General features: G+C 46.5%; 2 protein-coding genes across 3 annotated transcripts in view; one reads left to right on the forward strand and one right to left on the reverse strand.

Annotated features, from left to right (window-relative positions):
* LOC140418371 (uncharacterized) overlaps nucleotides 1-25,813 on the forward strand; it is a 294,193-nt gene that overhangs the window by 41,693 nt on the left and 226,687 nt on the right. The gene's annotated exons all lie outside the window — the stretch shown is intronic.
* Nucleotides 597-13,501, reverse strand: LOC140418368 (uncharacterized). Of its 2 annotated transcripts, none has more exons than XM_072501831.1 (2): nucleotides 13,399-13,501; nucleotides 597-2,145 (listed from the first exon to the last, which is right to left on the reverse strand). In XM_072501831.1, the coding sequence occupies exon 2, from the start codon at nucleotides 2,027-2,029 to the stop codon at nucleotides 740-742; it is 1,290 nt and encodes a 429-aa protein (XP_072357932.1). In that variant the 5' UTR covers nucleotides 2,030-2,145; nucleotides 13,399-13,501; the 3' UTR covers nucleotides 597-739. The 2 variants fall into 2 exon arrangements, with proteins under 2 accessions (XP_072357932.1, XP_072357933.1); XM_072501832.1 differs by lacking the exon at nucleotides 13,399-13,501 and adding an exon at nucleotides 13,057-13,390.

Below are 25,813 nucleotides of genomic sequence, written 5' to 3' on the forward strand. Positions count from 1 at the left end.
GAAAGATGTGGGTTCAGGGCTTGGGAAAGGATGACATTTAGAGACAATTTGGTCCGTGGGCTCGTGGAAGGGAGGGAAGCAGCAGAGGCCGCTGATCGGATTTACTCAATCTCAGTCACAAAGAAGCTCCACAAGCTCCTCACACTTCTTATCATAGAATTTACAGTGCAGGAGGCCATTCGGCCCATCGAGTCTGCACCGGCTCTTGGAAAGAGCACCCTACCCAAGGTCAACACCTTCACCATATCCCCATAACCCAGTAACCCCACCCAACACTAAGGGCAATTTTGGACACTAAGGGCAATTTAGCATGGCCAATCCACCTAACCTGCACATCTTTGGACTGTGGGAGGAAACCGGAGCACCCGGAGGAAACCCACGCACACATGGGGAGGATGTGCAGACTCCGCACAGACAGTGACCCAAGCCGGAATCGAACCTGGGACCCTGGAGCTGTGAAGCAATTGTGCTATCCACAATGCGACCGTGCTGCCTTCTTGTTGGAGGTGAGTATGGAAGAGACAGGGGAGAGCGAGAGTACTTCAAAAGGAACTAACTTGTGTAAGAGATATTAAAAAGTTTCAGCACACTGCGTATTTAACACAAGTTTAATTTATTTGACTGTTACACAGAATATTAGCCCCTGTAAATGGGCTGGAGTTTGTTATCAGCAGAAAGAGACCCAAATGAACACGGTTCAGCCCTGATTGTGAGGAACAGCAAAATCCAATCACTATGGTTACTTGTGGCCTCGTTGGTGTCTCAGCAGGTGGTATGAAGTGGTGAATCCCTTCCCACACTTGGAGCAGGTGAATGGTCTCTCCCCAGTGTGAACTCGCTGGTGCCTCTGCAGGGTGGATAGCTGAGTGAATCCCTTCCCACACCAGGAACAGGCGAATGGCCTCTCCCCAGTGTGAATTCGCTGATGTACAGTGAGGTTAGCTGATCGACGGAACCCAGTCCCGCAGCGAGAGCACCTGAAGGGTCTCTCGTCAGTGTGAACACGTTGATGGCTCATCAGTTCCCCAGAGCTTTTATAGCCTTTCCCGCAGTCTGGACATTGAAACGGCCTCTCCCCAGTGTGAACTCGCTGGTGACGCAAGAGGTGGGTTGAAATAGTAAATCCCTTCCCACATTCTGAGCAGGTAAATGGCCTCTCCCCAGTGTGAATTCGCTGGTGCTTCTGCAGAGTGGATGAATCACTGAATCCCTTCCCACAGTCTGAGCAGGTGAACGGTCTCTCCCCAGTGTGAACTCGCTGGTGCTGCTGCAGGGCGGATAGCTGAGTGAATCCCTTCCCACACCAGGAACAGGCGAATGGCCTCTCCCCGGTGTGAATTCGCTGATGTACAGTGAGGTTAGATGATCGACTGAACCCAGTCCCGCAGCGAGAGCACCTGAAGGGTCTCTCGTCAGTGTGAACACGTTGATGGCTTATCAGTTCCCCAGAGCTTTTATAGCCTTTCCCGCAGTCTGGACATTGAAACGGCCTCTCCCCAGTGTGAACTCGCTGGTGACACAAGAGGTGGGTTGAAATAGTAAATCCCTTCCCACATTCTGAGCAGGTAAATGGCCTCTCCCCAGTGTGAATTCGCTGGTGCTTCTGCAGAGTGGATGAATCACTGAATCCCTTCCCACATTCTGAGCAGGTGAATGGCCTCATCCCCGTGTGAACTCGCTGGTGTCTCAGCAGGTTGGCTGAAATAGTAAATGCCACCCCACATTCTGAGCAGGTGAATGGTCTCTCCCCAGTGTGAACTCGCTGGTGTGTGGACAGATTAGATGACTCAGTGAATCCCTTCCCACACTTGGAGCAGGTGAATGGTCTCTCCCCAGTGTGACTGCGTCGATGAGTTTCCAGATTGGATGGGTAAGTGAATCCTTTCCCACAGTCCCCACATTTCCACGGTTTCTCCACAGAGTGACTGCATTTGTGGCTTGTGAGGCCTGATGATTGACTGAAACCTCGTCCACACACACAACACGTGTACGGTTTCTCCCCGCTGTGAACGATGCTTTTTCCTTCCATGTTCAAAGTACGATGATATTCAGGATATGATAAATTGAGGACTCTGTCAGATCCTGACGTGATGCTTGGTTTGAGTATCCGGACTTTGAAGCCTCCTCTTCGAACACCCTGTGAAACTGATTTAAAACAGAAAATAGAGAGTGAGAGAAAACACCAAAAACACAAAGGCAGGTTGTGAAATTGAGCTGAATGAATCTGGTAATTTGTGGGGCCGGCACTAGGATAATGTGACCATGAAAACTGCTGGATTGTCATAAAAATCCAACTGACCTCTTTGGGAGGAAAGAGGAAGCGGTGAAGAGGGATTTTGTATATCTCCAAGACATATTTAGAGAGTAGTTGGTGAAGCAAATTCGATCTTGAGCTTCATAAATAGTAATATTGATAATGAAACAATGCTTCTGGTGGCACATAGAACATACAGTGCAGAAGGAGGCCATTCGGCCCATCGAGTCTGCACTGACCCACTTAAGCCCTCACCTCCACCCTCTCCCCGTAACCCAATAACCCCTCCTAACCTTATTTGGTCACTAAGGGCAATTTATCATGGTCAATCCATCTTAAAATGCTCTCTGAGATGCACTCAGTTCAAGGGCAATTAGTGATGGGCAGTGAATGCTGGCCCAGCCAGCGACACACACATCCCGTGAATGAACAGAAAAGAAAATCTGCCATCCTTACCTGGTCTGGCCGACACAATTCCAAACCACAGCAATGTGGTTGACTCTTTAAATGCCCTCCGAGATGGCCGAGCAAGCCACTCGGTTTGAGGGAAATTAGGGATGGGCAATAAATGTTGGCCCAGCCAGTGACTCCCACAAATGAATAAAATGAAATGCTGGAGACTCCAGTCAGTCAATCCGGGAGAGTTGGCATCCGGTCCAGACTCGCAGCGCATGCGCCCTGCGGCTCCTTGTCCTCTGTAAAGATGGCGGCCGGTAACCCGGGCCTGTCACCGCTCAGCTCTCACTCTGTTTGATGCTGTTTAAGACGGGACCGTTAACATTTTCCTCGGGAGTTGAAGCCTCCACGGGGTATTTATGAAGCCTCCCGGCTCACTCCGCAGCTTCTATCGCTCCCCGGCCACCCACCGGCTCCATTCCTGAAAGTCGCTTGATTGCTTCTTCCCCGCTCCTGCACCGTCAGCAACAACCTGAACTGCGCATGCACGAGTCACAGCCCGATTGGCGCATGCTCCAGTCATAGCTGGACTCTGCGCATGTGCGAGGAGCTTCTGTAATGTGGATTGAACACATTCCCAGCTGCAATGCATGATGGGTAATAACTCCGCCATTGAAATCGACATTGCTGATAGAAATTATTCTTTGCGAACCGAACCGATTCGGATTGGTACCATTGTGCCAAGGCATCAAATGTATTAGATAAATTAATAGGGCACCTACATAGACAGGCCCTCCACCACAGGTCTGTCCTGGGTGTGATTGACAACAGACCAAACACGAACAGTGAGATGTTAACGTGTTGGAGTCTGAGCAGGTTCAGGTGAACAGTGATTTGTGTCCCCCTGGACCGAATAGTTAAACTGCCCCTCGCCAATAACAATGTGCTGACATTGGATCAAATGGTTTGGGGCTTTTAAAGTTGGAGTGTTAACAAGTGGGAAAACTGAGGAAATCCCTTTGCACATGTGAAGTGTGTGAGTGATCTCCATCTGAACTGCTCCTGAACTGCACATTAGATTAATTAATGACTAACTCATATTTATTCTCATCCAGTGGAAACATTTTCCACTTGTCTATCATATCAAACCTTTTCATAATCTTACAGGATCAGGTCATCCTTCATTCCCTTTTCCTGAGAAAAGGTTTACACCCTGTCCAATCCCTCTTGCCAGGTATAACCTGCCAGTTCAGGCATAATTCAAATATCTTTTCCTGCATCTTCTCCAGTCCTTCGAGATCCATTTTACAATATGGAGACTTTAACTAATCTGAGCCGCAAACTCGCCGTTGTCCCCAATGCCTGTATGTTGCAGTGTTTTAGTCATTTTACTGTTAGCTGAACGAAAGATGGGACAGAATAAGATCCAACGAGCCAGTCTGTAATACTGTAGAACATCTACAAACTTGCCTCTTCCCCGTACTGCTAAACAGTTGACTTTTTCACTCTCCTCCACAATAGTCCTCAACACCGGCGCCCTGCAAGGGTGCGTACTTAGCCCCCTACTCTACTCCCTGTACACACACAACTGCGTGGCAAAACCTGGTTCCAACTCCATCTACAAGTTTGCTGACGATACGACCATAGTGGGCCGGATCTCGAATAACGATGAGTCCGAATCCAGGAGGGAGATAGAGAACCTAGTGGAGTGGTGTAGCTACAACAATCTCTCTCAATGCCAGCAAAACTAAAGAGCTGGTAATTGACTTCAGGAAGCAAAGTACTGTACACACCCCTGTCAGCATCAACGGGGCTGAGGTGGAGATGGTTAGCAATTTCAAATTCCTAGGGGTGCACATCTCCAAAAATCTGTCCTGGTCCACCCACGTCAACGCTACCACCAAGAAAGCACAACAGCGCCTATACATCCTCAGGAAACTAAGGAAATTCGGCATGTCCACATTGACTCTTACCAACTTTTACAGATGCACCATAGAAAGCATCCTATCGGGCTGCATCACAGCCTGGTATGGCAACTGCTCGGCCCAGGACCGCAAGAAACTTCAGAGAGTCGTGAACACCGCCCAGTCCATCATACGAACCTGCCTCACATCCATTGACTCCATCTACACCTCCCGCTGCCTGCGGAAAGCAGGCAGTATAATCAAAGATCCCTCCCACCCGGCTTACTCACTCTTCCAACTTCTTCCATCGGGCAGGAGATACAGAAGTCTGAGAACACGCACGAACAGACTCAAAAACAGTTTCTTCTCCACTGTCACCAGACTCCTAAATGACCCTCTTATGGACTGACTTCATTAACACTACACCCTGTATGCTTCATCCGATGCCAGTGCTTATGTAGTTACATTGTATATGTTGTGCTGCGCTATTACGTATTTTCTTTTATTCCCTTTTCTTCTCATGTACTTAATGATCTGTTGAGCTGCTCGCAGAAAAATGCTTTTCACTGTACCTCGGTACATGTTACAATAAACAAATCCAATCCATTCCCGTGCCACCTCGATGCCTAGATATTAATAAGAACACAAGAACTAGAAGCAGGAGTAGGCCATCTGGCCCCTTGAGCCTGCTTCACCATTCAATGAGATCATGGCTGATCTTTTGTGGACTCAGCTCCACTTTCCGGCCCGAACACCACAACCCTTAATCCCTCTATTCTTCAAAAAACTATCTATCTTTATCTTAAAAACATTTAGTGAAGGAGCCTCTACTGCTTCACTGGGCAAGGAATTCCATAGATTCACAACCCTTTGGGTGAAGAAGTTCCTCCTAAACTCAGTCCTAAATCTACTTCCACTTATTTTGAGGCTATGCCCCCTGGTTCTGCTTTCACCCGCCAGTGGAAACAACCTGCCCGCATCTATCCTATCTAGTCCTTTCATAATTTTATATGTTTCTATAAGATCCCCCCTCATCCTTCTAAATTCCAACGAGTACAGTCCCAGTCTACTCAACCTCTCCTCGTAATCCAACCCCTTCAGCTCTGGGATTAACCTAGTGAATCTCCTCTGCACACCCTCCAGTGCCAGTACATCCTTTCTCAAGTAAGGAGACCAAAACTGAACACAATACTCCAGGTGTGGCCTCACTAACACCTTATACAATTGCAGCAAAACCTCCCTAGTCTTAAACTCCAACCCTCTAGCAATGAAGGACAAAATTCCATTTGACTTCTTAATCACCTGTTGCACCTGTAAACCAACTTGTTGCGACTCATGCACTAGCACACCCAGGTCTCTCTGCACAGCAGCATGTTTTAATATTTTATTTAAATAATAATCCCTTTTGCTGTTATTCCTACCAAAATGGATAACCTCACATTTGTCAACATTGTATTCCATCTGCCAGACCCTAGCCCATTCACTTAGCCTATCCAAATCACTCTGCAGACTTCCAGTATCCTCTGCACTTTTTGCTTCACCACTTATCTTATGTGCCGTCTGCAAACTTGGACACATTGCCCTTGGTCCCCAACTCCAAATCATCTATGTAAATTGTGAACAGTTGTGGCCCCACACTGATCCCTGAAGGACACCACTAGCTACTGATTGCCAACCAGAGAAACACCCATTAATCCCCACTCTTTATTTCTATTAATTAACCAATCCTCTATCCATGCTACTACTTTCCCCTTAATGCCATGCATCTTTATCTTATGCAGCAACCTTTTGTGTGGCACCTTGTCAAAGGCTTTCTGGAAATCCAGATATACCACATCCATTGGCTCCCCGTTATCTACCGCACTGTTAATGTCCTCAAAAAATTCCACTAAATTAGTTAGGCACGACCTGCCCTTTATGAACCCATGCTGCATCTGCCCAAAGGGACAATTTCCAACCAGATGTCTTGCTATTTCTTCCTTGATGATAGATTCCAGCATCTTCCCTACTACCGAAGTTAAGCTCACTGGCCTATAATTACCCGCTTTCTGCTTACCTCTTTTTTTAAACAGTGGTGTCACGTTTGCTAATTTCCATCTGCCGGAACCACCCCAGAGTCTAGTGAATTTTGGTAAATTATCACTAGTGCATTTGCAATTTCCCAAGCCATCTATTTTAGCACTCTGGGGTGCATTCCATCAGGGCCAGGAGACTTGTCTACCTTTAGCCCCATTAGCTTGCCCATCACTACCTCCTTGGTGATAACAATCCTCTCAAGGTCCTCACCTGTCATAGCCTCATTTCCACCAGTCACTGGCATGTTATTTGTGTCTTCCACTGTGAAGACCAACCCAAAAAACCTGTTCAGTTCCTCAGCCATTTCCACATCTCCCATTATTAAATCTCCCTTCTCATCCTCTAAAGGACCAATATTTACCTTTGCCACTCTTTTTTGTTTTATATATTTGTAGAAACCTTTACTATCTGTTTTTATATTGAGCAAGTTTACTCTCATAATCCATCTTACTCTTCTTTATAGCTTTTTTTAGTAGCTTTCTGTTGCCCCCTAAAGATTTCCCAGTCCTCTAGTCTCCCACTGATCTTTGCTACTTTGTATGCTTTTTCCTTCAATTTGATACTCTCCCTTATTTCCTTAGATATCCACGGTCGATTTTCCCTCTTTCTACCGTCCTTCCTTTTTGTTGGTAAAACCTTTGCTGAGCACTGTGAAAAATAGCTTGGGAGGTTCTCCATTGTTCCTCAACTGTTTCACCATAAAGTCTTTGCTCCCAGTCAACCTTAGCTAGTTCTTCTGTCATCCCATTGTAATCTCCTTTGTTTAAGCACAAAACACTCGTGCTTGATTTTACCTTCTCACCCTCCATCTGTATTTTAAATTCCACCATATTGTGATTGCTCCTTCCGAGAGGATCCCTAACTATGAGATCATTAATCAATCCTGTCTCATTACACGGGACCAGATCTAGGACCGCTTGTTCCCTCGTAGGTTCCATTACATACTGTTCTGGGAAACTATCGCAGATACATTCTATAAACTCCCCCTCAAGGCTGCCTTGACCGACCTGGTTAAACCAATCGACATGTAGATTAAAATCCCCCATGATAACTGCTATACCATTTCTACATGCATTGGTTATTTCTTTGTTTAGTGCCTGCCCCACCATAATGTTACTATTTGGTGGCCTATAGACTACTCCTATCAGTTACTTTTTCGCCTTACTATTCCTGATTTCCACCCAAATGGATTCAACCTTATCCTCCATAGCACCTATGTCATCCTTAAATAACAGAGCTACACCACCTCCCTTACCATCCACTCTGTCTTTCCAAATAGTTTGATACCCTTGGATATTTAACTCCCAGTCGTGACCATCCTTTAACCATGTTTCATTAATGGTCACTAAATCATAGTCATTCACGATGATTTGTGCCATCAACTCATTTACCTTATTCCAAAAACTACGAGCATTCAGGTAAAGTACACTTATGTTGGCTTTTTTACCTCTGTTCTGAATCTTAACACCTCGATCAGTAATCTCTCCTCAGTTATATTTCCTCTTAACCTTTCTCCTAATTTTCCTTGTCGTTGAACCCATATCTTCATGTAACAACCTGCCGCGTCGCTTGCCATTAATGTTTTCACTTCCCGTTTTATTCCTTTTAGTATTCCTGGTCCTACTCACTGTGTTCCCCTCAGTCACTGTACCTTGTACTGTCGCACTTTTTGATTTTTGACTGTGGCTTCTCTGCCTTACACTTTCCCCCTTACTGTCCCCTTACTGCCTTTTGTTTCTGTCCCTGTTTGAAAATGAAATGAATGAAATGAAAATCGCTTATTGTCACAAGTAGGCTTCAATGAAGTTACTGTGAAAAGCCCCTAGTCACCACATTCCGGTGCCTGTTCGGGGAGGCTGTTACGGGAATTGAACAGTGCTGCTGGTCTGCCTTGGTCTGCTTTCAAAGCCAGCGATTTAGCCCTGAGCTAAACAGCCCCTGCCTTTACTACCTTCCAACTTCCTGCATCGGTTCCCATTCCCGACACATTAGTTTAATCTCTCCTCAACAGCTCTGGCAACCCCCCCCAGGATATCGGTTCCAGTCCTGCCCAGGTGCAGACCATCCGGTTTGTACTGGTCCCACCTCCCCCAGAACCGGTTCCAATGCCCCAGGAATTTGAATCCCTCCCTCTTGCACCATCTCTCGAGCCACGCATTCATCCTATCTATCCTGACATTCCTACTCTGACTAGCTTGTGGCACTGGTAGCAATCCTAAGATTATTACCTTTGAGGTCCTACTTTTTAGTTTAACTCCGAACTCCCTGAATTCAGCTTGTAGGACTTCGTCCCGTTGTTTTACCTATACTGTTGGAGCCTACGTGCACCACGACAGCTGGCTGTTCACCGCCCCCCCCCCCCCTCCCCAGAATGTCCCGCAGCCGCTCCGAGACATCCTTGACCCTTGAACCAGGGAGGCAACACACCATCCTGGAGTCTCGATTGTGTCCGCAGAACCGCCTGTCTATTCCCCTTACAATTGAGTCCCCTATCACTATAGCCCTGCCATTCTTCTTCCTGCCCAGCTGCGCAGCAGAGCCAGCCACGGTGCCATGAACCTGGCTGCTGCTGCCTTCCCCTGGTGAGTCATCTCCCTCAACAGTATCCAAAGCGGTATATCTGTTTTGCAGGGAGATGACCGCAGAGGACACCTGCACTGCCTTCCTACTCTTGCTCTGTCTTTTGGTCACCCATTTTCTATCTCTCAGTACCTTTCACCTGTGGTGTGACCAACTCGCTAAACGTGCTATCCACGACGTCCTCAGCATCGCGGATGCTCCAAAGTGAGTCCATCCGCAGCTCCAGAGCCGTCAAGCGGTCTAACAGGAGCTGCAACTGGACACACTTCTTGCACATGAAGGAGCCTGGGACAGTGGACGTGTCCCTGAGCTCCCACATAGCACACCAGGAGCATGACACGGGTCTGAGATCTCCTGCCATGTCTTCAACCTTCTGTTAACTTCAACAATTACAAATTCCAAAAAAATAAATAAATAATTAAACAACAAAGAAAAAAAAATATATATATGCCAATGAAAAGAAAAAGAAAACAGAAACACTACTTACCAGCTACTTACCAGGGATGAAAAGCACCTCCTCCCCACCCAGCTTCGAATTCCCACCGAGATTCAAATTCCCAAACTCACTCTTGGTTCTGTCTCACTCTGGCTGTGTCTTCTATGGCTCACTGGGAGAACTCACTGACAGTAAGTTTACAAGTTGCTCTTTAAATTAATATTGAAAGCATCCCCTTACCATCCTGAACGACAGCTCCCCCAATCGCCTCTCCTTCCCCTTGCCTGGACTGCAAACATCTCACTTTTCCCCATATTTAGTTTATATGCCGAAAACCGGACAAATTCCCCCAGAATCCTCATAATTTCTTCCATTCCTTCTAGGGGGCCAGAACATACAGGAGCAGGTTGTCTGCGTAAAGCGAGATTCTGTGTTCCACTCCAACCCGGCCAGCCTCTGGAGGCTCTCAGCCCAATTGCCAGCGGCTCTATGGCTAACCCGAACAGCAGCGGGGAGAGGGGGCATCCCTGTCTCGTCCCCCGATGCAGCCGGAAATAGTTCGATGTTGATCTATTCATTCGTACGCTCGCAACAGGAGCCTGATACAACAGCCTGACCTGGTCAATAAAGTCCCGCCCAAATCCAAACCGCCCCAGTACCTCCCACAGATATTCCCATTCCACCCGATCAAGAGCCTTCTCTGCGTCCATTGCGACCACTACCTCCACGTCCCAACTTCTGGGGGCATCATAATCACATTTCTTTTTTAAAAATAAATTTAGAGTACTCAATTCATTTTTCCCAATTAAGGGGCAATTTAGCGTGGCCAATCCACCTACCCCTCACATCTTTTGGTTGTGGGGGCGAAACCCACGCAAACACGGGCAGCATGGTAGCATTGTGGATAGCACAATTGCTTCACAGCTCCAGGGTCCCAGGTTCGATTCCGGCTTGGGTCACTGTCTGTGCGGAGTCTGCACATCCTCCCCGTGTGTGCGTGGGTTTCCTCCGGGTGCTCCAGTTTCCTCCCACAGTCCAAAGATGTGCAGGTTAGGTGGATTGGCCATGATAAGTTGCCCTTCGTGTCCAAAATTGCCCGTAGTGTTGGGTGGGATTACTGGGTTATGGGGATAGGGTGGAGATGTTGACCTTAGGTAGGGTGCTCTTTCCAAGAGCCGGTGCAGACTCGATGGGCCAAATGGCCTACTTCTGCACTGTAAATTCTATGATCTAATGTGCAAACTCCACACAGACAGTGACCCAGGGCTGGTATTCGAATCCGGGTCCTCAGTGACGTAGTTTTGTAAACTCTTTTTCCGGGACAATAGAAGATTTGTATTCGGGAAATTCAGACTAAATATTGCATTAAGATCAGACAGAAATCAGTTGATTCACCAGGATCTGAATATCATCCTTTGAATGTGGAAGGAGAAATGTTTCTCTGTTCTGAGTGAGAAAAGATTTCAAACATCAGTGTGACTGGAAAAGCACCAAGACCCACACAACACACAGCCGAGTGAGCGAGTTGAGTGAACTGACTGTGTAAACTGGGTTCGAATCCTACTACCGCAGGTGATGGAATTTAAACTCAATATAATATCTGGAATTAAAAGTCTATGAAACCAGCTGGTTCACTGATGTCCTTTAGGGAGGGAAATCTGCCGTCCTTACCCAGTCTGGCCGACATGTGACTCCAGACCCATAAGCAATGTGGTTGACTCTAACCAGCCCTCAAGGGCAATGAGGGATGGGTAATAAATGCTGGCACAGCCTGCGACGCCCACGTCCATTGAATTTAAAAAAAAATTGTTTCATTAATTATAACTCAATTAATGATCACTACTTATTTAATCATCTGGACAGACATACAGCTAATTAATACAGTAAATTTTAATGAATACATTTGGTTAATACCAGATACACTGGTAACACTGAGTAGTACTAAACTCGGTATGCTTCACCCGGTGTCTGTCTCTATGTATTTTCATTGTTTATTTATCCTATGTCCTAGATTTTTTCATGTATGGAACAATCTGTCTGGACTGCTCGCAGAACAATACTTTTCAGAATGGCATGTGGTGCAGTGGTTAGCACTGAGACGACGGCGCTGAGGACCCGTGTTGGAATCCCGTCCCTGGGTCACTGTCTCCAAACTCCATGTGGCGTTTGCACATTCTCCCCGTGCCTGCGTGAGTTTCACCCCCACAACGCAAAGTTGTGCAGGTTTAGCGGATTGGCCATGTTAAATTGCCCCATCATAATCGGGTACTCAAAATTTATATTAAAAAAAACAATACTTTTCACTGTACCTCACTGAGCCTTCTTAAAAATTATTCATTCACGGGAGGTGGGGGTCACTGGCTGGGCCAGCATTTACTTCTCATTCCAATTGCCCTTGAACTGTGTGTCTTGTGAGGCTATTCCAGAGGGCACTTACAAATCAATCACAACATTGCTGTGGATCTGGAGTCACATGTAGGCCAGGCCACATAAGGAGAGCAGATTCCCAAAGGACATGAGTGAACCAGACGGGTTTTTACAACAATCCACAATCTCATCATTAGACTTTTAATTTGAGACTTTTATTCAATGTGAATATCTGTCATGGCCAGATTCGATCCCAGATCCCCAGAGCATTAATCTGGGTCTCTGGATTACTAGCCCAATAAATAATACCATTACACCACTGCCCAGCCCACAATGTCTAGTAACTTCTCAAAATTACAAAGTAATTTATTTTTTCAAACAAATTCTGAAAGCCCTGCAGTTTCTGGAAACATTTTGATTGAAAGTGTTATTTTTTAAAATAAAGATCTAGTTTTTACAACATAATTACCTAATACACCAATTCACTAATGATAATCAATGTTCACTACAGAATAATCATTAATGTAATTATTGTTTTTTGCTCTGAAATCAATACATAGTTAATATAGAAAAGGTACAGAAGGTGAAATGGCTACAGGAGGCACATGTTCAAGGTATAAAAGGGCTTCCTTGTCCTTGTTACTAATCACAGTGAATACACTTTGAAAATAACAGTTTTAAAACTAAATGCGATTACACATGCGTACTTACAGCTTCTTACATCACAACAGTGAATATGTTTCAAAAGTACTCCACTGGCTTTCAAAGACTTCAGAAGGTCCAGTGGCAGTACAAGGTTTTATAGAAATGTACATTTGTTCTAATAGTCCGCAAACTAGGATATGCCCCTGTCTCTGGATCTCTAAAGGCTTAATTACCTGCAAATGCTCGCACCCCTGTCTCTGGAAAGACTTAATTAGTTGCAAATGCTCGCATTCAAAGCCTGGTCTTGGATCTTTGTCCACATATATATTTCTAGAACCTACATCTTCATTCACCTGAGGAAGGAGCAGTGCTCCGAAAGCTAGTGATTTGAAACAAACCTGTTGCACTTTAACCTGGTGTTGCAAGACTTCTATCTGCAGGATGATTCTGAAGGGTTTGCTCCAGTTCAGAGGACGGGTCCGGAGGACTGACCGAGAGCGGCTGGTCCTCCAACCAATCAGGGTGAATGGGAGGCGGAACAAAGCCGTCGCTCTCGCTCACTACGCATGCGCTCCGCCGCGTACTTCGTCCACTTGGGCCTGTCTCGGGGAGAAGCCCGAGCAGCGTTCGCCGGTTCAACTGCCGTATTCGAGCTTCGTATTCGGGGCTGAGGGCCTACACGGATTGTTTATGAAGCCTCCCGACCCCTCAACCGGCTCTATCCATCCCACATAACTCACCGAGCGGGATCTGACCAGGGAACAATTTCGACCCGACCGCCTGAATCCTGAGCTACCATCGGCACTGCGCATGCTCCAATTCACGGGGGAGGCCGGGGCTCAGCCCCGCCCCTCATTCACTCCGATTGGTTGAAGGACCAGCCGCTCCGCTCGGTTTCCCAGTTACGCCCCTCTCTTCCTATTGGACCATAGCTGCCGTCAATCATTCCCAGGGCCTGGTGAGCTGGAGCATGCGCAGTGCCGATGCTGGACTCGGCCGGGAGGTTTCACTGAAACCCGGTGAAGGCTCCAAACACCAATAAGACGTTTCCGGGCCCGGGTTTGCATCGAGCCGGGGGACAACTGCGGCCTGCTCCCGGTGACAGGCCTGAGTTAACGGCCGCCGGCTTTATAGAGGCTGCAAACCCGCAGGGGGCAAAACATCAGAGATAGAGTTTGTTGTGAAACCAATGGGATGTAAAACAGGAGGTCAGGGTTACAGTCAACAACAACAACTTCTATTTATATAACACCTTTAACATCAGAAATCATCCCAGTCAACTTCACAGCAACATTATAAAACAAAGTGAGACACCCAGACACAAAAGGAGATATCAGGACAATTGACCAAAAACGTGGACAAAGAGATGAGTTTTAAAGAGTCTGAAAGGAGGTAAGTGAGGTGGAGACGGGGAGGTTTAGGGAGGGAATTCAGTGCTTGGGGCAGAAGGAACTTAAAACCATGGCGAAGTAATTAGAATCGGGGGTGTACAAGAGTCCAGGATCAGAGCTGTACAGACATCTCAGGGGGTTGTGGGGCTGGAGGAGATGACAGACACCGGGAGAGACGAGGCCATGGAGGGATTTGAAAACAAGGGTGAGAATTGACTGGGAGCGAATGCAAGTCTCGGAGCACAGGGTTCATAGGGGAAAGGAACTTGCTGTGAATTAAGACATGGGTAGCAGACTTTTGGATGGCTTTAAGTTTACAGAGGTAGAATGTGGGAGAGCAGCCAGGTGTGTGATGAAATTGTCGAATCGGGGGGTAACGATGGTAAATTGCCTTAGTATCTAAAAAGGTTGGGGGGGGTGGTTACGGGTAAAGCTGGAGGTGTGGGCTTAGCTCGGGAGCTCTTTCCAAGGGCCAGTGCAGACTCGATGGGCGGAATGGCCTCCTTCTGCACTGTAAATTCTATGAGGTCAGAAGCTCATATTGGATCAAGTATGAAACCAAGTTTACAAAGAGACTGGCGAAGTCTCAGACTGTTGCCAGGGAGAGGGATAGAGTCGGTATGTCAGGAATGGAGATTGGACTTCCGGGTGCGGCGATGACCAGCTAAGTCGCACGTTTCGGCAGCTCCCGGTGGAACGGACTTTTGGGCTCTTAATAGGAGCCCCAACGGCAATTTTAACGGCTAAAAACAGTGCGGTAAACCAGAAGGGAATCCCCCCTGGACACGGATGGAAAAAGGAGAGGAAAGTGGCCGGATTGCGGTGGATCCTCTAGAGCAGCGGCCAGGAAGGCAAGCACAAAGCAAGATGGCGTCGGAAGGTGGCAGTTTAATATGGGGCCCTGACCAACAAGAGTTCCTGCGGCGCTGCGTGGAAGAACTTAAAAAGGAGATGAAGAAGGAGCTGTTGGCCCCGATATTACAGGCGATTGAAGGGCTAAAGGAGGAGCAAAAGACCCAGGAGCAGGAGCTTCGGGTCGTGAAGGCAAAGGCTGCTGAGAATGAGGACGAAATACAGGGCCTGGTGGTGAAGACAGAGATGCACGAGGCACAACACAAAAGGTGTGTGGAAAGGCTGGAGGTGCTGGAGAATAATGCGAGGAGGAAGAATTTAAGGATTCTTGGTCTTCCCGAAGGTGCAGAAGGGGCGGACGTCGGGGCATATGTGAGCACGAGGCTTCACTCGTTAATGGGATCGGAGGCCCCGACGGGCCCGTTGGAGGTGGAGGGAGCTTATCGAGTTATGGCGCGAAGACCGAGGGCTGGAGAAATTCCTCGAGCCATAGTGGTGAGATTTCTCCGATATAAGGACAGAGAGATGGTCCTCAGATGGGCAAAGAAAACCCGGAGCAGTAGGTGGGAGAACGCGGTGATCCGCGTATATCAAGATTGGAGTGCGGAGGTGGCGGGAAGGAGGGCAAGCTTTAATTGGGCCAAGGCGGTGCTGCACAAAAGGAAGGTTAAATTTGGAATGCTGCAGCCGGCAAGACTGTGGGTCACATATCAAGGGAAACACCACTACTTTGAAACGGCAGAAGAGGCGTGGACATTTATTGTCGAGGAGAAACTGGAATAAGCAGGCTAGAAAAAGAACGTTTGGGACAAAGTGGTGGGGTGAAGGGGGGGGGGGAAATGGGGGAAGAGATGATTTTCCTGTAACTTTTCTCTCTTCCCCATGTCGTGGGGGAGGGGGGGAGGGAGGATGGGGAGCTGGGGGCGCCGGCCATTGGGGGCGGGGCCAAATGGGAAGCGCTGGCTTTGTTCCCGCGCTATGGTAATCATGGCGGGAACAGGGAAGCAGGAAGGAGGGGGCCTCGCACAGTGGGGGCCGAGGTCACGGGGGGAAGCCGAGGTCGGCCAGAGTTTGCTGAATTCTGGGAGCAACATGGGGGGGTGCAATTACGCTAGAAAGGGATCTAGCGGGGGGGGGGTTAACTGGGTTGCTGCTGCTGGGGAGAAGGGGGAGCTGGTATGGGGTGGGGTGGTCGGGGCGGGAGGGTGCCGTTGGTGGGAGATACGGCTACGTGGGAACCGGGAGAGGAGCTGGATGGAAAAAGGAGATGGCTAGTCGACAAGGGGGGGGGTGGTAAAGAGCCCCCCAACCCGGCTGATCACGTGGAATGTGAGAGGGCTGAACGGGCCGATTAAGAGGGCACGGGTACTCGCACACCTAAAAAAACTTAAGGCAGATGTGGTTATGCTGCAGGAGACGCATCTGAAACTGATAGACCAGGTCAGACTTCGCAAAGGATGGGTGGGGCAGGTGTTTCATTCGGGGCTAGACGCAAAAAACAGGGGGGTGGCTATATTCGTGGGGAAGCGGGTAATGTTTGAGGCAAAGACCATAGTGGCGGATAGGGTTCTGGGTGAGGGTGGCAAAGGTGCTTTCGAAGGTGGTGGGGGTCCGGGTCGAACCAAGCTGGGGGTTGGCTATATTCGGGGTTGCAGAATAGCCGGGAGTGCAGGAGGCGAGAGAGGCTGATGTTTTGGCCTTTGCGTCCCTAGTAGCCCGGCGCAGGATATTGTTAATGTGGAAGGAAGCCAAACCCCCGGGTGTGGAGACCTGGATAAACGACATGGCAGGGTTTATAAAGTTAGAACGGATCAAGTTCGTATTAAGGGGTTCGGCTCAAGGGTTCACCAGGCGGTGGCAACCGTTCGTCGACTACCTCACAGAAAGATAGAGGGAATGGAAAAGAAGAAGACAACAGCAGCAACCCAGGGGGGAGGGGGTGGAAGGAACCGGACGGACTCTCAGGGATGTCATTCTATATGTATAGACACTTGTTATAGGTAATGTATATAGGATTGTTGGATTGTATCTTTGGAGAGTAACTATTTTTGACAAGGCAGTTGCCAGTCAGTTTTGTTTTTGTTTATATATTATTTATTTATTTGTTTAAAATTGGCCACGGTTATTTATATTGCTTTGTTGTTGTTCAAAAGAAAAACTATGTACTGTTATATTTGGCCACAAAATTTTGAATAAAATATATTTTTTTTAAAAAAAGGAATGGAGATTGGAGCAGGGACTGAACAGTGGATTGAGTCTTCTCCATATTTGATTGAAGTTATTTAGTCAGCAGCAAGAGAACCAGAATGGGCCCTAAGTCTGATATCCGGTATAACTTAGTTCGAGAGGGAGAGGAAGAACAAAGGAAACCCTGGAAGATTTGGAGAAACAACCTTTGCGATTGCTCATCAAATCTCCACACAAGTCAGTTCTGGACACAAGGTTAACATCTGTTATTCTGTCTGCTCAGTCAGGGTGATTCAGATTAATGTCCGTCACAAGTCATGGATGAAGTGACTTATAAAGCATATTCTTACCTCTAATTATATAAATTTGGTAACAGGTACAGAAATAATGATCTCATACTTTATTTGGATTTCAGTCCCAGGGAGGAGGAAGAGTGTGTGGGACGGGGATTTACAGCTTTGGGGACAGAAGAGAGAAAAATATGTTTCCCCAAAACTGGAAATAACTGTTCTGAATTTCTATCCTGTGCTGATAATGTGACCTTTGTAAACTCCGTTTACATGGCATTAGGAAAGCGTTTTCAGACATGAAACAGAAACCAAATATCACATTAAGATCTGACAGTGTCACTCAATTGATCAAGACCAGAATATCCTCAGACTATGAATGTGGAATCAAAATGTTTGTGGGAAAATATTTCAAACATCAGTGTGACTGGAAAAGCACCGAGACACACACACACCCTAGTGAGAGTGTTCCAGTGAACTGACTGTGGAAAGAGCTTTAACCAGTTACAGCGTGAAAAACACACTATTCACTAAGGGGAGAAACCATACACGTGTTCTGTGTGAGGACGAAGCTTCACTTGATTGTCTAAAGAGGAAACTCACAAAGACACTCACTCCATGAAGATACCATGGAAACCGTGGGGTATGATTTGCGCTTAGGGGTTTCCAAAATGCAAGAGGTCCCGTGTTCATATCCCGGACGAGCTCTGCAAAGCGCTTGACTGGGGAGGTGATGGTGTAGTGGTATTGTTACTGTGAGTAATCCTGAGACCCAGCACAATTCTCTGAGCTTCATTGTGACAAAGTTTCGAGCACTGGGAAATGCAAACCCTATTGGGGCTGGTTAGCACACTGGGCTAAATCGCTGGCTTTTAAAGCAGACCAAGGCAGGCCAGCAGCATGGTTCGATTCCCATATCAGCCTCCCCGAACAGGCGCTGAAATGTGGTGACTAGGGACTTTTCACAGTAACTTCATTGAAGCCTGCTTGTGATAATAAGCAATCTTCTTCATTGTGCTCATTTGGGATTGAGCACAGTCAGCATTGAAATGAAATGGGATAGTTTTACAGGTAGAGATTTGAGAATGATATTTTCATTATATTTGATTCCTTTTTGTTGTGTGTGTGAAACATTCTGGCGCCTTCATCCCGTTCGTGTTGAAGAAAGAGGGATGCCACAGGATCTGTACCGAGTCCCCGAGTGTTTTTTCCTATTTCGTTATCGTGAAGATAGATATTTTAAAAGATGGCTCTATTAAATCTCTGCCATTTCCTCTAATTCAGTCACAGAATCGCTTGCAACTGTCTTTATGCGCATGTTTCAGATGATAATTAAAGCTGTAAACCAATTCAATTTTGTTGTGGACTGACAAACCGCTAATATGTGAACTTTGTCAAAATGCGGACATATTTGCCATCTCATTGCTTCAGGACAATTCAGCATTTCTGATGTTGCTGAATGCATTTTGAGGCCGGGGTAAAAGTAAATAGAATTGGCTGCAGCACCCGAGATCCCGATAACATCCAGCAACAAACTTAAATCATTCTAACTTGTCTCACGGTTAATGTGAAAGATTTGAGAATGTTTCTGTCCGGTTTTCAATCGGCGAATGTGATGACCAGGACACCACAGAAAGTGCGGCACAAAGCCCAGTGTGCTCGGTTGCAGCTTCACAACAGTCAGCTTTCAAATCAAATGAGAGAATGTTACTTCACAACAGATTTGAAATGGAAGTGCCAATTTTATTTGATCCTTCCTTGAACAAGATGTGAACAATTCCGTTGGTCAAATCCCGTCAGTGAAAAAGAAAGGCGGTTGTCAGCAGATCCGCACAGAACCTCCTTTCCTCATCTCTCTTTCTGCTTTGCCTCCACAGGAAGACCGAGAACAAGTGATTTGTAACCATCTCTGCCATTTCCTCTGCTTCAATTACCGTATTGCTGGCATCTGTCTTTATGAGCAACATTACTGTTAGCATGAAATCAGATATTGCTGGATAGATTTAGCTGGTCTGCCAACATCTGTGGAGAGAAACAGAGTTGAGCAGTACACTCATTTAAATGATCATTCACAGCAGTATAGGAGGGTAGGGTAGGAATGGACAGATAGATGGATTATATAGTTGGAAAGTGGCACAGGAGGTGGGCAGAATAGAAGACCAGGTAGAATAGACAAGAATAGAATAGAATACCTACAATGCATAATGAGGCCATTCAGCCCATTGAGTCTGCACTGATCCTTTGAAAGAGCACCCTAACCAGGCTCCCGCCCTATCCCTGAAACCCCGTAACTAAACCTAACCTGCACATCTTTGGACACCCTGGGGCAATTTAGCATGGCCAATCCACCAACAGATATGGAATCCCTACAGTGCAGATGGAGGCCATTCGGCTCATCAAGGCTGCACCGATCCTCTGAAAGAGCTCCCACTCCCTACCGAGGCCCACTATCACACCCAATCCCCGTAACGCCACCTAACCTGCACACCTTTGGACACTAAGAGGCAATTTAGCACAGCCAATCCACCAAACCTGTACATCCTTAGACTGTGAGAAGAAACCGGAGAAAAACCATGCAGGCACAGGGAGAATGTGCAAACTCCCAAGGCCAAATTGAACCTGGGTCCCAGGTGCTGTGAGGCAACAGTGCTAACCTCTGTGTCACCGTGCCGCATGGACAAATTTGTCATGGACATAAGACAAAGGGGTCATTAAGGAATGAAGAGTATTAACGGTGGAAAAATGGTGAGACAGCCGAATATGAAATGGAAGCAACTGAACAGCGAAGGGCAGATGGGGGAGGCTGTAAAGTGTCTAACAGGAAGAAGAGTTGCTGTCCTTCCAGTTTACATTGGGCATCACTGGAGCATTGCAGCTGGCCTCGGATGGACATGTGTGTTTATTTCAGATTTCAGCAGCCGCAGTATTTTGCTCTATTAGTATTCAACATTTTTGACAGAGTTACTATGTTAATTGTCATCTGTAAACCCATTATATTAAGTTGTTGACTGAACAAACTTACTTTGTGTGCCGAGTCCAACTACAAACATCTTTTGCTGCTCTGTGTGTTCTGATTTCTGGAACCACCCAAAGGGAGGTACTAGACTTGGTATTGTGCAATGAGATGGGATTAATTAGTAACTTCATGGTGAAGGCAGCCCTAGGTGGACACGATCATACATGTTCGAATTTTACATTCAGTTTGAGGGAGAGAAGAGTGCGTCCAAGGCTCGTATTATGAACTTGGGAATTTATGAACGTGAAGGACAATTATGAGAGCATGAAATCTGAGCAAGCTGGACTGAACTGTAAGTAAAAGTACACATAAATTACAAGTACAGCCTATCACTGCTCAGAAAATATGTTTAAAACATAATCTGACCTCGAGCCACTTCATTGAAAACCTGTTGTTCTCAGAAACGCAATTTTTCATGTCATAATTGACAGATTATGAGTAAAACATCCCACTGTTTCACTGTAGGGAAAGGACACACCATTGTAGATGCCCCATAATGTTAGAGATCGGCTTGTTGAACCTGCTCATTCCATCTTATATTCAGCTAATGGGGGGAAAAACTTAAGCACTACAACTTGCAGGCGTTTGGGGACAATGGCGAGTTTGCTGCTCTAATTAGCTCAGATCTCCTTATTATAAAGTGTATTTAGAAGCACTAGAAAGGATGCAAGAAAGTTTTACTGGAGCAATTCTATACTGACAGGTTATACCCATCATGATAGATTGAGCAGGCTAGGGACATTTCCTTTGGAAAAGTGAATGATTGAGCAATATAACCGTATAGAAGTGTTTTACAGGGTAGACAACTGGAAGATGTTGTCACTTGTATAAGGATAAAAATAAATATAACTTAGTAATGCATCTAAGGAGCAATTCTCTTTAACTAATAATAATAATTGCTTAGTGTCACAAGTAGGCTTCAATGAAGTTACTGTGAAAAGCCCCTAGTCGCCACATTCCGGCGCCTGTTCGGGGAGGCCGGTACGGGAATTGAACACGCGCTGCTGGCCTCGCTCTGCATCACAAGCCAGCTGTTTAGCCCACTAGACATTAAAATAGAAAATACTAGAAATACCCAGCATATCTGGCAACATCTGGGGATTGAGAAACAGTTGACCTTTCAGATCTGTGCTGATGCAGTGTAGTTCTGATGAAAGATCTTAGACATGAAATGTAAACCATGTCACTCTCTCCACAGACACTACCAGATCTGTGAGTATTTCGATTCTGGCTTGGGTCACTGTCTGTGCGGAGTCTGCTCGTTCTCCCCGTATCTGCGTGAGTTTCCTCCGAGTGCTCCAGTTTCCTCCCACATATCCTGAAGGACGTGCTTGTTAGGTAAATTGGACATTCTAAATTCTCCCCCAGTGTTTCCAAACAGGCGCCGGAATGTGGCGACTCGGGGCTTTTCACAGTAACTTCATTGCAGTGTTAATGTAAGCCTACTTGTGACTCTAATAAAGATTATTATTAGATTATTATTTTTATTGTTAATTCAGATTTCCATCATCTGTAGTATTTTTTGGCTTTTCTTAGACTGAACAGTGCTAAGAATGTGGAACTCATTAGTAGAAGGGTTTAAATTCACTGACTGAGCTTCAATCACAGGTGTAAAATCCCACCACAAAATTCTTTGGATTTGGATTTGTTTATTGTCACGTGTACTGAGGAACAGTGAAAAGTATTTTTCTAAGAGCAGCTCAAACCGATCATTTAGTACATTAAAGAAAAGAAAATAGAAAGAAAATACATAAAAGGGCAACACAAGATCCACAATGTAAATACATAGACACCGGCATCAGGTGAAGCATACAGGAGTAAAGGTTAGTGTTAATGTTCGTGTTCAATTAGTTTTAAAAGATTAGTACGATTATAAGAGATGTAAAAAGGGGATCTATTTGGTAGAGCTCACAGAGAGTCGCCACGCTCCGGCGCCATCTTGGGTCCAAGGTGAATGTGCCTCCAGGCGAATGTGGAAATGAATTAACTCGGTCATCCTATTTGCTGACATAACAGCTCAGTCACACTGGAGGAAGAATCGTAGAATCTACAGTGCAGCAGGAGGCCATTCGAGCCTGCACCAGCCCTTGGAAAGAGCACCCCAGTTAATCCCATGCCTTCACCCTATCCCGATGACCCACCTAATCTTTTGTACACCAATATATCGCGGCCAATCCACCTAACCTGCACATCTTCGGACTGTGGGAGGAAATCCACACAGACACGGGGAGAAACTGCAATCTTCCCACAGTTATCCGAGGCCGGAATTGAACCCGGGTCTCTGGCACTGTGAAGCAGCAGTGCTAGCCACTATGTCACCGTGCCGCCCATTTAGTATCATTCAGATACTTCATATGCACTTTGGTTTCTGTATCAATTAATTTAATAATGTGACATCTTGGCACGTGGCTCCAATTGAAATCGGATCACAAAGCAACAAATTCGATTGATCAATATTGCATTTTAATGGTTGGATAAAGACCCAGCATTCTCCGCGTGGAAGACTGTCCTATTCAGCCCGCAGGAGCTTCCTGCGCAGGCGCACCACCAAGCTGTAAGTGGAGAATGCGCAGTGCAGTCTCTGACGAGAGCATGCGCAGTGCGGCCTCTGAATGGGGCATGCGCAGTGCGGTACGTGCCTGGACTTGGGCGGCGAGGGGAAAAATGATCCGATGAACTGAGTCACGGGGTCGCGAGGTGTGGGGGCAGAGACAGCGGAGTGGCTGGGAAGGGGGCTTTATAAACACAGCATGAATGCCTCAAACCCCGAATAAGAAGCTCCTGATCCTGTGTTTGCAAAGGACGTTGTTGGGCTGCTCTGCATCACAGACCCAGAATAACAGCAGCCATATTGCAGCAGGGCGCATGCGCAGTGCTCCCTGGCCTGTCAGCAGGAGGAGAGAATGTTGTGACTGACAGTGATGGATTCTGGAAACTCCTTTTATAGGGGGTTAGAAGGGGAGGATTTACACACAGCAAACTCAAACCAAGACAAATTTTATGTCACCTCAATTTATATCTTAGACAAACAGTTGAAGGTCTTTGTAACTTTCTTTTTCAGGAAGTTAAAAGTGGAGCATTGATCGATGGGAAACTCAAACCAAGTATCACATTGTGATCTGACAGAGTCAGCGATACATCAGAACCTGAATATCAGAAGCATCTGAGTGTGCAAGGTAAAATGTTTGTCTGTTCTGTCTGTGAGGGAAGATTTCAGGTCCCAGTGTGACTGGAAAAACCCCGAGATTCAGAAACCCTGGTTCGACCACACCTTGAAAACTCAACTCTGGGCAACAAACCTTGGGAGAATAGAATGGCCTCAGAGGGAGTGCAGAGCACAGATTTCCTTGAGTGATCAAAGAATCCCTACAGTGCAGAGAGAGGGGGGGGGTGGGGCATCCAGCACCAACCCTTCAAAATGAGCACTCTACCCATTTATGCTTCCTCCATCCACCCCACCCAATACGCATAACCCAGAACTTGAACTACACATCCTTGGACATTACGAGGCAATTTAGCATAGCCAATCCATTAACCTGCACATCTTTGGACGGTGGGGAAACCGGAGCACCATGCAGACAAGGGGAGAATGTATAAACTCCAACAAAGGCTGGAATTGAACCCGGGTCCCTGATGCTGTGAGGCAGCAGTGCTAACCACTGTGCCGCTGCTGTATCCCAAAGTTAAATTATACGATGTGATTACAGAAAATAATCATAGTCATTGTGGCACAGCGGAGGCTATTCGGCCCACTGAGTCTATGCTAGTTCGCAAGAGCAGTCCAGTCAGTCCCATTCCCCTGTTCCATCCCTCTATCCTCGCAGGTTTATTTCCATTAAATATTTATCCAATTGCCTTTTGAAAATATTCATCGTTTCCATTTCTGCCCTCCCCTCAGCCTCAACTTTAGAGTCATTACCATTGACTGCAAAATCGGTCCCCTTCACATCTCCCATATCTTTTACAAAACCTGAATATGTCCCCGAGTTCTTGTGCAACCAGTGAATGGGAACAGATTTTCTTTGTCTATTTTACCTAAACCCATCAGAATCTTCTACATCTGAATTAAATCGCTCCTCAACCACCTCTGCCGGAACCATTCTGCAAAATCTCTTCTGCACCTTCTCAAGGACCTTCACATTCTTCCTGAAGAGTGGTGACCAAAAATGGATGCAATACTCAAATTGTGGCTTTATCAGAGCTTTATAAAGCAGTAAAACTTCTATTTTGTGCTCATTAACACCATTTATCAGCTCAAGAGTTAATTTAATAAAAGCAAAATACTGTGGGTTCTTGAAATCTGAGATAAAACAGAAAATTCTGGATAAACTCAGCAGCTCTGGCAGCATCTGTGAAGAGAGAATCATTTTCTCCCAAATTTACACCCACCAACAATAAACAATAATCAGTAACAAATATGTCAATCCCCATATCAATAACAACAATCCCATCCTCCCACCAAAGCCAAAACATTCGCCCACATGTTCACATAAACAACTGACAAAAAGGAATCAGGAATCCCCCATTCACCCCCATTATCGCCCCCCCTCCCAAACTAATGTTCGATGTTATCCAGTTCATGAAAGTGCATAATGAATAATGTCCATGAATTGTCGAACCTCTATGTCCTTCCCCTCAGTTCAAACTTAACCTTCTCAAGAGTCAAAAATTCCAACAGATCCCCCCGCCGCGCCAGGGTGGAGAGGTTGCTCTCCAACCCATCAGGTTCCGTCTTCGGGTGATCAACGAGGCGAAGGCTACAACATGTGCCTCCGCACCCGTTTCCAACCCTGGCCGGTCCAACACCCCAAATATGGTCTCCTACCCCAAATATGGCGACCTGGACCCCCCCTCCCCCCCGCAGCGTTCACACACATCTTCGACTCCTTCAAAGAATCGGCTCATCCTTGCCCTCGCGAGGTGTGCTCTGTATACCACCATACCAGCCTCCCGAACAGGCGCCGGAATGTGGCGACTAGGGGCTTTTCACAGTAACTTCATTTGAAGCCTACTTGTGACAATAAGCGATTTTCATTTCATTTTTCTTTTTTTTTCATTTTCATTTCAGCTGTATCAGCTCCAACCTTGCACACAAGGTAGAGGCATTCACTCTCCGCTGCACCTCACACCAGAACCCCTCCTCCATATCCTCTCCCAACTCTTCCTCTCATTTTCCTTTGATCCCTTCCAGTGGTGCCTTCTCCTCTTCCAAAAGAGCTCCGTAGACCGCTGACACTACCCCCTTCTCCAGTCCCCCTGTCATCAGCATATCCTCCAGCAATGTGGAGGAGAATCAGAGTTAATCTTCGGATCTAAATGATCTTTCCACAGAACTGCATCTTTCTCTATCTTCTCTACCATCTTCTCTCATGCCCTCTCAGAGCTCATCTTGTCCATGAGATCCAGCTCCTGCTCCATCGAG

Source organism: Scyliorhinus torazame, chromosome 5 (genome assembly GCF_047496885.1).
Source record: "Scyliorhinus torazame isolate Kashiwa2021f chromosome 5, sScyTor2.1, whole genome shotgun sequence".
In the NCBI taxonomy this organism is placed as follows: Eukaryota; Metazoa; Chordata; class Chondrichthyes; order Carcharhiniformes; family Scyliorhinidae; genus Scyliorhinus; species Scyliorhinus torazame.